The 13,448-nt window shown below is 32.1% G+C and overlaps 1 protein-coding gene across 1 annotated transcript in view; it reads left to right on the top strand.

Moving 5' to 3' along the window:
- Positions 1-2,626: 2,626 nt before the first annotated feature.
- Positions 2,627-13,448, top strand: part of LOC145248136 (tetratricopeptide repeat protein 36 homolog) — a 42,480-nt gene continuing 31,658 nt past the window's right edge. Inside the window, exons 1-2 of the mRNA XM_080109951.1 lie at positions 2,627-2,854; positions 3,015-3,224. Of these exons, the coding sequence (XP_079966077.1) occupies positions 3,080-3,224 (145 nt within the window). The 5' untranslated portion in view covers positions 2,627-2,854; positions 3,015-3,079. The remainder of the gene's footprint in view (positions 2,855-3,014; positions 3,225-13,448) is intronic.

The following is a 13,448-nucleotide window of genomic DNA, read 5'->3' as shown; positions in this document are numbered from 1 at the left end:
TTAAAAGAATGGTGGGGGTTCTCTGATGATTTGGGGTGCTATTTCTTGGAAATCCGCTAGACCAATGATTACTCTTCATGGAAGAATTAACAGTCGAGACTATTTAGGAATTTTGTGTGACCAAGTTCATCGTATGGTTCAAGAACTGTTTCTGAAGGGGAACGACTACCTTTTAAGATGATAATACCCCAGTCCATACAGCTAGAATTATTAAACATTGGCACGAAGAGCATTCCAGTGAAGTTGAGCATCTGACGATTTGGTCACCACATCCTCAGATCTTAACATTATTGTATATGCATAGTCGATTTTGGAGATTCAAGTAAGAAATCGATTTCCCTCGCCATCTTCTCTAAAAGAACTGGAGGATGTTTTAGGTGAAGAATGAGATAACATTTCTTTAGAAAAAATACACAATTTGCACGAATCAATACCTCGTAGGCTGTAATTGCCGCAAAAGGTGGATCTACACTATATTAAAATAAGTTTTGTTGATTTTTAAGGTGTTTCTTTTATTTTGTCCAACCTCTGTATAAATATACAGTAGAGCCCTAGGATACGGCACTAATCCTTTTCGGTTTGGGATTATATGATGAAATCGCTGTATGGCGGGGCCTAAGCAACATTTTATACAATACATATTAAAAATTGATAACAAAATACAGTGCAGTGTATAATACACATGTATATAATCAAATAACATTATAAATAACACCGTAAGGCGGGGCGAATAACGTAACCAGGGGCCAGGAAACATCGTATTCCACATCGCAACTTTTAAAAAACGTATTCCGGGGTTATCCTGTATATTGCAAATAAATAATTCAAAGTGTAGATGTGTTTAGGAATCCATCTCCCAGGCATTACGTCCGTCTTTATGGGTGGGCATTAGTGTATTACTAAGTCGTCTGACGCGCCCTCACTGGAGAATACTTACAAGTCAAATAATGCCAGTTTTGTCTCCCAGTCTAGAGTGCTGTCTTTTTATGGCAATTGAGCTTTCTTGCGTTAAGCCAACCTTGTGTCACATCCAGACTTTGTAGGAATCAGAAAAATAACTCTTAACGCATTACATCCTTCTTTTGAAACGACGAATGGTTTATTAATTTTTGTTTCCTTTCAAGGAGGGGGTATTGCTTCTCGTTGGAAATGCCTAGATTCATGAGGGAGCGTCGACGCAATTACGCAGGTATTTTCTCAGAATTTTTGTGAAAAGGTTTAACAATTTGAATATTTTCATCTTGGCTAAGATCAAACTGTAATATCTGTTCGGACACTAAACTTCATCCTTTCTGTTCTCAATTAGTGAAGGAGAAATATTTGTAGACTGGGTCATTTTTTACTTATTTATTTATTTTATTTATTTATTTATTTTTATTTATTTATTTTTTTTTTTTGTCTGAATCCAGAGTGCCCTTTCCACACATTAAAAATCGACCTTGTATGTAATTCTTCCCTCGTGAGGAGGCTAATAAATAGGGATTATTTTTTTCATCTGAGTAATTATTTTCACGACGTTTCGGCCGATGTAACTTTCGACTTTTTTTAAGTGTCTATGTTTCTTTTTTTTTTTTTTTTTCAAACTTAGATATCTTTATGCGCCGAACTTGGGAACCTGAACTAGATTTTTTTTACTGAATTGTTTATTTAATCCACGAGGGGTTGGGTAATTTGTTCTCATTCCGTCAGCCATGACCAGGTAGAAGTCTGAATTTTATGTTATTTTTATTTTTTGTCGCCTGTAAGAAGGATTGAACCTTCAATCCTGAGAAGACTTTCACTTAGTCACTGATCGTTAACTAACGCTAATAACCGTTGGCGTTACGCCATGTATCGATGTTTGTTTGTTTTTGTTTTTGTTGTTTTTATTGTTGTTTCGATTTTTGTTTTGTTATGTTGTTTGTTGTCTTTTGTTTGTTTGTTTGTTTGTTTGTTTGTTTTTTAAGTTCGAAATTTCGTACAGATTCCCCGAGTTCAACTAAAAGGTTTTCAAGTTTGAAAAGATTACTCAGAAGAAGGTCGATGTTTACATTGGCCGAATCGTTGTAAATATATAATCAAGATAAGAATAATAGTCCGAATAAGATAAATAATCATAATGTATAGGTTGCGACCATGGAAGAACGCGAGTAAAAATCAGTTTAGGCATTAAAAATAGTTTTATGTTTTATTTTCGTTACATATTACTAAATGGGGAGTCATTTCCATTAACAATCAAATTAGTATTATGCATCTAAAATTGAGAAAAGCATGCGTGAATAAGCGAAATTACACGACATCAGGTCAAATTCGGTTGCCATTTTATTTTGATTTCGCTTATTCGTATAATTTCGATATTTTTTCAAGCGTGCTTCTTTTCTCCTATATAGATGTATAATACTAATTTGACTTTAATGGAAATGATTTCGCATTGAATAAAAGATAACAAAAACAAAAACTAATTCTAATGCTTAACAGGGTTTTTTATGTATTACCCCATCCCCCACCCGCCGTGGCTGTGACTTTTAAACATTATCCAAATAATACAGGTATTTTTGTTTCCATCCAAATCGCCCCGTTGGCAGTGTTGCGATGGGGGGGGGGGCTGTATGTTTTCGTCGCATTAAAACATCGACTTAGCGTCTATATTTTTCCTCGGAGGTCGGGGTGGGAGACGGTCGTGTAACTATAAACATCTGGGGCACTGTGGGGCACTGGGGAATATACCGTGACCCACGGGGGATATAGATATGAATTAATGAAAGCACGCAGGTAAGAAGTGAGAAGCAGCAGCAACATTGTTATCAAATCTACACGACTGTTTGGCCTTCAATAATAACCGAGATATTTACAAAAAACCGCAACCTTCCCACACGTACGTAAACAGAAACCTCAGCCAGTTTTGGTTAAGCAAATTTTTTTTTTCTTTTTTTTTTTTTCGGAGAAGTGCATAACTTTCTCTTTCCGCTATTCGTAAATATTCATAAAAAAGAACATAAGTAAGTAAAAGAAAGTTTCCATTTTTCTTTAAACAGGCAAAGAATAATAAATAAATAAATAAATAAAATAAAAAAAAAAAAAAGGAATAACGCCCTACAAGATGTCCGAAGAAGGTCGCCATGCCTCCGCGATAAGTGAACACGATAAGGCCGTGTTGGGGAGGATTTTTAACCCTGAAACTCCGTATTTTGACGATGAGAGAGGAGAAGAAGGGACATTTGCGACGAGCTGTAATAACCAATGCTGTAAGTATTTATTTCTTCTTATTTATTTATTTTGCGTGTTTACCTAGCCGACGTTGCCCGGGTGTTATGTTACTTTAATTTTTATCTCGCTTTTTTTTTTTTTTTTTTTTTTTTTATTTACGCCATATGTTCGCATATTTTTGTTCGAAATTGTCTACGGTACCGGAGCCGGAGCATTTTTCAGTTTAGCCAAGAAAATAAAAAAAACGGTAAAAAAAACAAATACATGTAACAAATAACAAATATTACCAAAGGCAAGATAAGTTGTTCTTCTGCCTATCTGGCTAAGGGTGCTTTGCTTGGGCCTAGATTTTGTAGTCGATAAATGAAGTTTTCAGAAAAAAAAAAAAAAAAAAAAAACAATGGATTAAACTGATTCTTTTTTTTTTTTTTTTGTCAATTCTAATAAGTTACAATGGTAACTTCCAAATCATGCAGTCGAAATTACCTGAATATTATTATTCAAAAAATTATTATTAAAAAAAAAGACTTTAATCATGTTAGCAGGTGAAACATTGCCGCCGTCTTGTTTAAATCGAAAAGGAAAATTACCTCCCTTTTGAACTCTCCTGTGTCTTACGATCGTTTTCATTAAATTCTGTTTTTTATTGTCTTTAATAAATAATTTTCTACCGTATTGATTTTCGTAATTTGGATATAATCATCTTAAAAATACGAGGAATACGTAGATACCATTGTTTTCATGTGAAATTCAGTTTTACGATGTCCGAAATTTTGTCCCAATAGTGTAGAAACGCTGTGTTTTAACTTATTTAAAAGTGTTTTTTTTTTTTTTTCGAAATACAAGTAGTGTTGAATGGCAAGTTAGAACAAGAAAAAGATGGCCGACATAAGACGGTCATTTGGGGAGTCCCGATACTCGCTCAAAAATCGAAAATTTTCTCGTAGAACATTAGAACACCGGCGACACCGCCAATAAATGTTACTAATTGTACAGAAATGTATTGTTCTATCAGAAGTATTTTGTTTAATTTTCGATTTTTGAGCGATTAGTATAACTAATGCTTGTTACTATATCTATATTATTACTAAAAATCAATTTTAAGTGAGTAATAAGAATTCGTTGGCATTACAACAAAAATTTCACACATCATGTTGAGGCTTTAAACGGATCAAAACAGTACGTGGCATGTTGAAATTTGTATAAATTCCAAAAATTACGAAAATTGATCCAGTAGATATACTAGATATTTTTTTAACAAAAAAGTCATCCGCAATTGCGTTCTGACATTTTTTGTTTAAAAATGGCGGACCCATAATTTTAAGTCAGGGGAGATAAGTCAGTTTGCCATACTGAATCGGTCACACAACTTCTCGGCATTAAAACACACAACAAAAATTTGGTAATTCGATAAATTTTATTTTTATAGTAACTATTTTTCTACTGGATCATTTTTCGTAATTTTAAGAATTTATACTAATTTCGACATGACATGTAAGGAGGTAGTAATGTTTCCGCCTGAAACGCATTGCTTTAAAACATCACTAATCACTTTGGATTTCAATAAATAACGAGCAACCGATTAAAAGTTAATTTTTTTAAATAATCTATATGAACACTACTGTATTTCTTCACCACCACCACCACCACGAACACCCCCCCCCAAAAAAAATGAGATTCGAGGGGGGGGCTGTATATGTAAACACATATGTAGTACATATAAACAGTCTGAAAAACTATTTGGTAAAATAAATTAAACAAAAAATATTTTAAAATTAGAACGAATTTAAGGTATAAATTTAATGTAAATTGATCACCCACTTTCACACCAGATAGCATTGTAAGGACACTTCTCCAATTTGTTTTTAGTTAAATCTGAATATTTTTTGTTACTCGAAAATCAATTGTGAGTAGGTTGGTTGGTTGGTTGTTTTTGTTTTACGGCATATCAACCCTTTTCGGGTTATTTAATGCCGAATCCAAAGATTTTGAAGAAAATTTTTTAAAAGAATATATTTGCTGTTTTCACGTCGGTTTCTATTTAACCCATAGTTGGGACCCTAACAGGTACTACCACTCCGGGTCAGAGTGGACCTCGGAGCAATGGTAATTAAAGGGTTGCTCCAAACTCCCCAAAGCCCACAAGCTGGGGCCTCACTACTGGATATAGTTTAAGGTCATATCCAGGACCCCCATTGAGAAACTTTTACCCTCTGCAGGGGGGGGGCAGTCGGCGTATTCTAATGCTCCACCGACAGGGCCATCAGTTGTGAGTGCGTGTGTTGGGGGGAAGTTTTTGTGAGTTGTTTATTACCACCCAGACTTAGTGGTAGTGTTGGGGAGGGGGGTATGTTATAATCATTTTTTTGTTTTTTGTTTTTTAACGCCAAGTTTTTCAAGACTGATTACATGTAATCGTCTATTCTTGTATTATTCCACTTCGGCATTTCTTAGAAGTCTTGCCATTTCTTGGAAATGAACCTTCCCTTTGTCATTTCTTAGAAATTTATGTTCCTTTGTTTAGAAACTACTGATTCTAAAATCGGTCCTCATTTTATGGCAAATTTTTATGCGGAGCTAATCGCCCAACTATAAACTCGGTTCTTGTATAGAATGCTCCCCTATATTACAAACAATAATAAAGAAAAATCGGTAAATGTGTAGTTTAGCGGCGTAAATTATTTTACAGCCAAAAGTTATAAAAACTATTTATTTATTTATTTTTATATAAAACACATTATTAGACCCAAAGTCTGAAATAAACCCAGAAAAAAAAAAATTATTTTTTCAGCATTTTTATTGAACTAAATGTATGACATTCGAGGCCGCCGTATTGCTTTTAAAATTTGGTCTTTCTAAGGTTTGACATATTGTCCGTTTTAAGGCCAAATTTAGCTTTTTTTACGCTCTCTCATGGAAATATGTTTTTGGCCGCCATATTTTTTTGTAATGAAAGAGCGTAAAAAAGGACAAATTGAATCTTTAAAAAGACAATCTATCAAACCTTAGAAAGGACAAATTTTAAAATCAATACGGCGGCCCCGAATATCGTACATTTAGTCTAATAAAAATAATGAAAAAATAATAAAAATGAATTTTTTTTTCTGGTTTTATTTCAGCCTTTGGGTCTATTAATGTTTTATATAAAAATAGTTTTTATAATTTTTGACTGTAAAATAATTTACACTGCTAAACTACACATTTACCGAAAAATCCGTATAATATACGTACTTGTGACGAAATGAAAATAGCATATTCCCAAAATCACGTAAATTGCTCAACTAGTTTTATTTTTTATAAAGATTAGCTTTTTTTAAGCGATTAACGGGAATTCGTAGGCATTACAACATAAATCGCCAAGTTTTGAATTATTGTTGAGTTATCTCTCTTTTTGTTTTTTTCTTACTTTTATTTAGAGATTTTTTTTTTCAAAATGGTGGATAAGACAATCACCTTTTCGATACTTATAAAATTTGATTTTCTTATTTAAAAATAAAACTACCTGATAATTTACGTAATTTTTGGAATATGATATTTTCGTTTCGTCACGAGTACCTAAGTCATACAGATGTTTTTTTTTTATTTTTATTTTTTAACATAGGGAATACTCTGAACAAGAACCTTAAATTCTAATATAATTGTTTTATTTTTATTTCATTTATTTATTTATTTATTTATTTATTTTTACCACGGAAGTTTTCATGTTTGTTTTCATGTAATCGTCTAAAAACGTAGAATCTCAGTTTTTTGTTTTTGTTTTTGTTTTTGTTTTTTGTTTTTTTTGTATGTGCAAAAGTAGTAAATAACAGATTCATCTAATTATGTAAAATTAAAAAAAAAAGAGAGATCCATTTATTACACGTATTTATTTTATTTGAATCATTCAATTTTCTTTTAAATCCGAATTGTTATTATTTAATATTTTTAATGTCATGAAAATTTGCATCTTTTCTTTTTTTTTTTTTTTGCTTTTTTTTGTTTTGCTTTTTTTTTTGTTTTGCTTTTTTGTTTGCTTTTTTGTTTACTTTTTTCTCTTTTTTTCTTTTTTTTTGCTTTTTTGCTTTTTCTTTTTTCTTTTTTTTTTCTTTTTTTTGCTTTTTGCTTTTTTTACTTTTTTTTTTTGCTTTCTTTACTTTTTTTTTGCTTTTTTTTTGCTTTTTTTTTGCTTTTTTCGCGTTTTCAAGCAATTTTTATTTGGTTGAGAAGAAAGTTCTTGCGGAATTTTTAATTTTCATTTCAAATAGGTTTTCGCTTTAATACCCTGACTTTATACATAATTTTAAAGAACATTTTTTGCTCTATCTAATCGTTTAAATTACAATCATTTAAAAACAATTATGCAGTCGTTGAATACAAGATGGAAAAAAGCAAATTCGCACAATTTTCTTATTTCCATTCAAGGTAGGCCGGAAAGCTGCTGAAACAGCTCGCGATAACAATGAAGCGTTGCCCCAGGAACCACTACTGAACGCAAATCACAATGGTAGTTTAAGAAATTTCGTGGCGGCGACGAGAATTTTGTAGTGGTCAGCCATCAGATGTTGACAACGAACAATTAAAAGCTCCAGTCGAAGCCAATCCACGCACAACTGTTCGAGAACTTGCTTCTGAATTAGCCGTACCGTATGCAACGATTTCTAATCACTTGAAAGAGATTGGAAAAACAAAAAAAAACTTGATATATAGGTGCCTCACGAATTGAACGACGACCGAAAGAAACGCTGTTATGAAGTGTCTTCCTTTCTTTTACGCAACAAAAACGATTCGTTTCTTGATCGGGTTGTTACTTGCGATGAAAAATAGGTTCTTTACAACAACTGGCGACGCTCAATACAATAGCTAGACGCCGACAAAGCTCCACGATATTTCCCGAAGCTAGATTTGCACCAAACGAAGGTCATGGTGACTGTTTGGTGATCCGCGACCGGTCTCATCCATTACAGTCTTTTGAATGCAGGTGAAATCGTTACGGTGACGCGGTACTGTCACCAAATGAATGAAATGCATCAAAAACTTCAATAACAATACCCACATTAGTCAACAGAAAAGGGCCAATTCTCCTCCACGACAATGTCCGACCGCACGTTGCTAAATTGACCCTGTAGAAGTTGAACGAATTAGGCTAGGAAACTCTGCCTCATCCGTCATACTCTCCAAACCTCTCATCTACTGACTTTTTCAAGCATCTCGACAACTTTCTGCGTTAGAAACGCTTAAAAAACTTAAGTGATATCAAAAACGCCTTCAACGACTCCATCGCCACCAGAACGCAAGATTTTTATGTCACTGGCATAAATACACTTGTTTTGAGTTGGCAAAAGTGCGTTGATTCTGATGGTGCTTTTTTCGATCAATAAATTTTTGTTTTTAACCGAGATATGTTCATCTGAATTTAAAAGTTAAAAACCGCAAGAACTTTCTTGTCAGCCTGAAAATTTTCTTTCTATTCAGTTTGTTTAATTTTTAGACGGGGGTTGTTTTAGTGTGCAAGTTTAAATTAAAATGATGTACCTATTTACTATGCCTCCCCACGGGACAGAGTTAGACACCAGGGTCGTTTTTTAAGGTGGAGAAAAGGTACAAAAATAAAAATTGTCTCAGTCGTGAAGGATTTCTCCTCCACCGAAAGAGAACAAGAAATAGAAGTGCAGCATCTGAAGAACAGATACTACACTTTGATCTTGAACGTTGCTTTATTTCCCCGAGGATTTTGTGGTGGCTTAAGTGACAATCCTACGAAATGAAAATGTCTATAATTGATTACACTTTTTCCTTCTCCGTTTCGATGGAATTTGCTTTCCTCCTCACTTCCTAGAGTTAGTAAGTTTTAGCATTCACATGTGAACTAAAAGCATTTTCAACCAATGAAAATCATTTCAAGCTCAGGAAAGTAACACGTATATGTGAAAGAAGTAAGTCAAAACGAACTTGGAAATTTACAAAAGAACTGGTCAAGAAAATCAGTTTTGGACAGATTACACCAACTGGCTGAACGAAAGAAACCCAATAACATTATTCTCTACAAACCACCGTGCGCTATTTGGGCCTGAGTGGCAAGGTGAAAGGACCGAATGGCTCTCATAACTACACACACACTAACAAGAACAAGATAAACGCACACACATACATAATGTCTTGCTGCCAAATAATTACACATGCATATTATTTGATATGAGAATAATAAATGCGGAATTTTCGATTCCCATAACAACAAATAACAGTAAAAATTTGAAAAATAAAATTGATTCATCGTAAATTTTATTAAAAAATCTTAATCTTCGTAAAACCGGTAAATTTTTAAAAATTTAAAAAAAAAAAAAAAAAAAAAAAAAAGCTAAAATCGGGAAAAATGGAACTGAATGCTATTGCTACGTGATTACGTAAACAATGAAAACGGCACGATTTTTTAAAATTCTCTCAAAATTAAATAAATTGATGAATTTCGCTAATTTTTTACAGGCTTATTAAAAAAAAAAATAAAAACTGAAATTGAATAATATAAAAAAAATTTCACATTTTGCCCTCCCCTCTTAACGCGATGTTAGCAGAATTTTATTGGGAGTGGGTTGCTTTCATAGTTTGTTTTTTTTTTTTTTTTTACATATTAAACTATACTGAAATGGTGAACTAAGATATCTTTACTTTTGGGCTCCGATTGTTGCCGATTTATACGATTTTTCTCTATTTTTCGGAAAAGAAATTGGAAAATATATTAAAATTATTAAAATTTTACAAAAAAAAAAAACATGTATTATTCGTTAATTACGTTTCATAGTTTTGTATGTGAAATTTCAAAAGATTTCCGAAGTAATTTCTTTTTTTTTTTTTTTTTTTTTTTTTCAATGATTGAATTTTTCAAAGTTCATGAAAAAATTGTGGACGATTAAATTAAAACTTATTATGAATAAACAGACAATTTTACTGTTAATATTTTTTTAATCGTTTAATCTACGACGTTTTTGAATAAGGAATAATTAAAATATATAATCAAGAAATCGAACGTGAATAATTTGTTCTATGGTAGCTTGATGGCACAAAAATCTGTTCGCACTTTGCTGATAAAAGTCGTAGCGTTATTTGTTTCTTTTGTCAGAATAAAAATATAAAGTTTAAAACAAGTAACTGAAACACTTATGAGTTCAGAGTTAATTAAATTTTTTGTGCACGGCATGCTTTACATCCGGTTAACGACTTCCGGTTGCGCATGCATACATAAACATAAACCCATAACAGCGTAAACAAATAAACACAGATCGCTTAAACATTCATGCATTTTCTTCTACACTACCAACATAAATAACCCTGAAAATATGTTTTTTAATTGCGTTACAAATAATCAACGCGACAATAAAACGTATTGTTTTACTGTGTACGTTTTCAGCGTCCCAATTTCTTTTTCGCGTTTAAATTATCCAAATAAACAATTGTTAATACTTTTTGCTTTTGTTTTTACATCGTTCATTTCCGCATTGTCTTAATTAGTTTTATTGACCTTATTATTAACACATAAATTAAATATTTGATCCAATGGGTCATGAACGTTTGTTGAAAATAAATGAAAAAAAAAGTTACATTTTATTTTCATTTTCTATTTAAAAAGCCATTCTTAACATGGGGAGAGTTTTTAACTATTCTGTACTTTCAACTAACAATTTCATTTAAAAAAACATATATCAAAATTTGAATTTAACTTTAAGTATTATGGTATCTGTTCAATGCACATTTATCTATAGGTATGGCAAACCACTTATAATTCAATGGCTGTAATTGTTTTTGTTTTTTTTTCAAAAATAAACAATTATAAGAAGAACGACTCATACAAATCTATCTCTATTCTTTTTTCATTTTAATGTACTTTCATAGAAATATTTCTGCTATGTCAAAAAAAAAACTATTTTCTTTACGTCACAAATATCGCGCTCATACATTAATTCTATAGCTAATATAACATACTGACCCAACGGGTCACGGGTAGTCTAGTATTAAATAAACACGTGACTTACAAAAATTTTGAATTGAAAATAATTTTCCGATAAAGTTAATTTAAGGATTTAATTAATATTTTTAATTTAGGAATTCAAAATTGATATTTCTTAGAATAAAGAGTAATTTAATATAAAAAAAAAAATAATTTAAACATTACTTTTTTTCGGGCTACAAATTACGATATTGAAAATTAATAATAAAGGAAATGTTAACGGCCCCCGTAATCGTTTTAGGTGTTGTCTGCTTAAACGTAACAATTTTCTGGATATACACATCTATGTATGTTTTTTTTTATAGTATTTAAATCAACACGTACATCAAATCTGTTGCCAAGGCCGCTGGAAAAATGGTGGGATCTTTCTATCGATCCGGTAGATATCTCACTGCTGATGCAATTCTCTATCTATATAAGAGCCAGGTACGTCCAAGGATGGAATACTGTTGGCACATCTGGGCAGGAGCTGCTAGAATGGACTTGTCCTGCCCTGATAGAGTTCAAAATAGACTTCGTAGCCTCGTAGGAGATGTCCTTTTCTCTTCCTTGCAACCTCTATCTCACGGAAGAGATGTTGCGAGTTTGTCTCTGATGTATCGTTATTTTCATGGAAAGTGTTCGTCTGAACTTAAGTCTATGGTCCCCCCCCCTCGCCTAACTTTCACTAGAAACACTCGTTTAGCTGTAAACACTATCAATAATTCTCCCCACTCTTTATCTGTGCCTAAAACTAAACGTAGATTCTATAAACAAAGCTTCTTTCTTAGAACTGCACGCCTGTGGAATTATCTTCCGTTTTCCTGCTTTCCGGCTGACTACAATATGGTTGTGTTCAAGTCTAACGTAAATAAGTTCTTGATGAGTCGTTCCATATAAGTTATCAAATTTACCGAATTTTCATTACTAATGATTGTCAAATTAATACTGTAAACTCTTTAACCCTTATCCTTGAGTGGCCTCTTGGCCTTGATAATGTGGTGATGCATGTGTAAAAAAAAAAAATTCAAGCCAATGGTAAAACTTTTACTTGAATAATGATTGAACACTTGAATAATGATTGAACACTTGAATAATGATTGAACACTTGAATAATGATTGAACACTTGAATAATGATTGAACAAAAACTTTAACAGGATATAATGTTTATTTGTACTTTTTAAAATTTTTCCCCTGTTTTTTTTTTTTTTTTTTTTTTTTTAATGTTTAATAAGGCCTGTTTTCCATATATTTATGGTGCCATTGTTATTTTCTCATTTTTTGTATGTTTTGGTTATTTTGTGACGTTCATAAAAAATGTCGTCCGTTTTTATTCAGGGTAAAATAAAGAATGTTTACATGCGATATACACCCGGATCCTTCCTCTTCACTATAGAGTAAAAAATTACGGTTCATTAGTTTCGTTTTACTAGTTTTTACTTGTTTTGTTTTGTTTTTGTTTTTTGTTGTTGGGGGGGGGAGTTATGGGTGTCGAAAATTAGTGTCATACTTACATGATATTCACTCTATGAACATATTGACTTGTGACGATTATAAACAGAACGACTCATAGAAATCTATCTTTTTTCATTTTAATGTGCTTTCATAGAAATATTTCTGCTATGTCAAAAAAAAAAACTATTTTCTTTACGTCACAAATATCGCGCTCATACATTAATTCTATAGCTAATATAACATACTGACCCAACGGGTCACGGGTAGTCTAGTATTAAATAAAAACTTAACTGATACCGTAAGAAAAATACAACAAAACGACTTTTTTTTTTTTTTTCTAGGTTTACAAATTTTTCATTTTACTAGTTAAATATTTATACATATATTAAAAATAAATAAATAAAAAAATTTTTTTTTTAATTAAAACACACACACACGATATGATTTGGGAATCTTAAGTAAGACGACCCCTGGTGTGATGAATGAGAACTTTGGCTGGCATCAAGCGTAGACAAGCAAAGGTACAGTGACAAGGATGACCATAGACACCCCCTCCCCAATTTTTGAGTGGCCTTGTGCCTATATTTTTGTCTATCACTATTGTGTGGTCAACCTTTCAGAGTAAATAACAAAAATATAACTCAAAGTGTAGCATCTGTTCTAATGCTACACTTCAATTTTTTATTCTCGTCACAATTTTTAATTTTTGTTCCTTTCTCCACATTAAAAAACGACCTTGGTATCTAACTCTGCTCTCGTGGGGAGGCAAAATAAATAGGAACTATTAATTCAACTTTTTTACCCATCACATGTTGTATTGCGAACTTTTTTATTATAGAAAATAACTTT

This window comes from Euprymna scolopes, chromosome 26, assembly GCF_053919585.1.
Source record: "Euprymna scolopes isolate OS-2025 chromosome 26, ASM5391958v1, whole genome shotgun sequence".
NCBI classification, from domain to species: Eukaryota; Metazoa; Mollusca; class Cephalopoda; order Sepiida; family Sepiolidae; genus Euprymna; species Euprymna scolopes.
The sequence above is the reverse complement of the archived record's forward strand: the minus strand, read 5'-3'. Positions and strand labels throughout refer to the sequence as shown.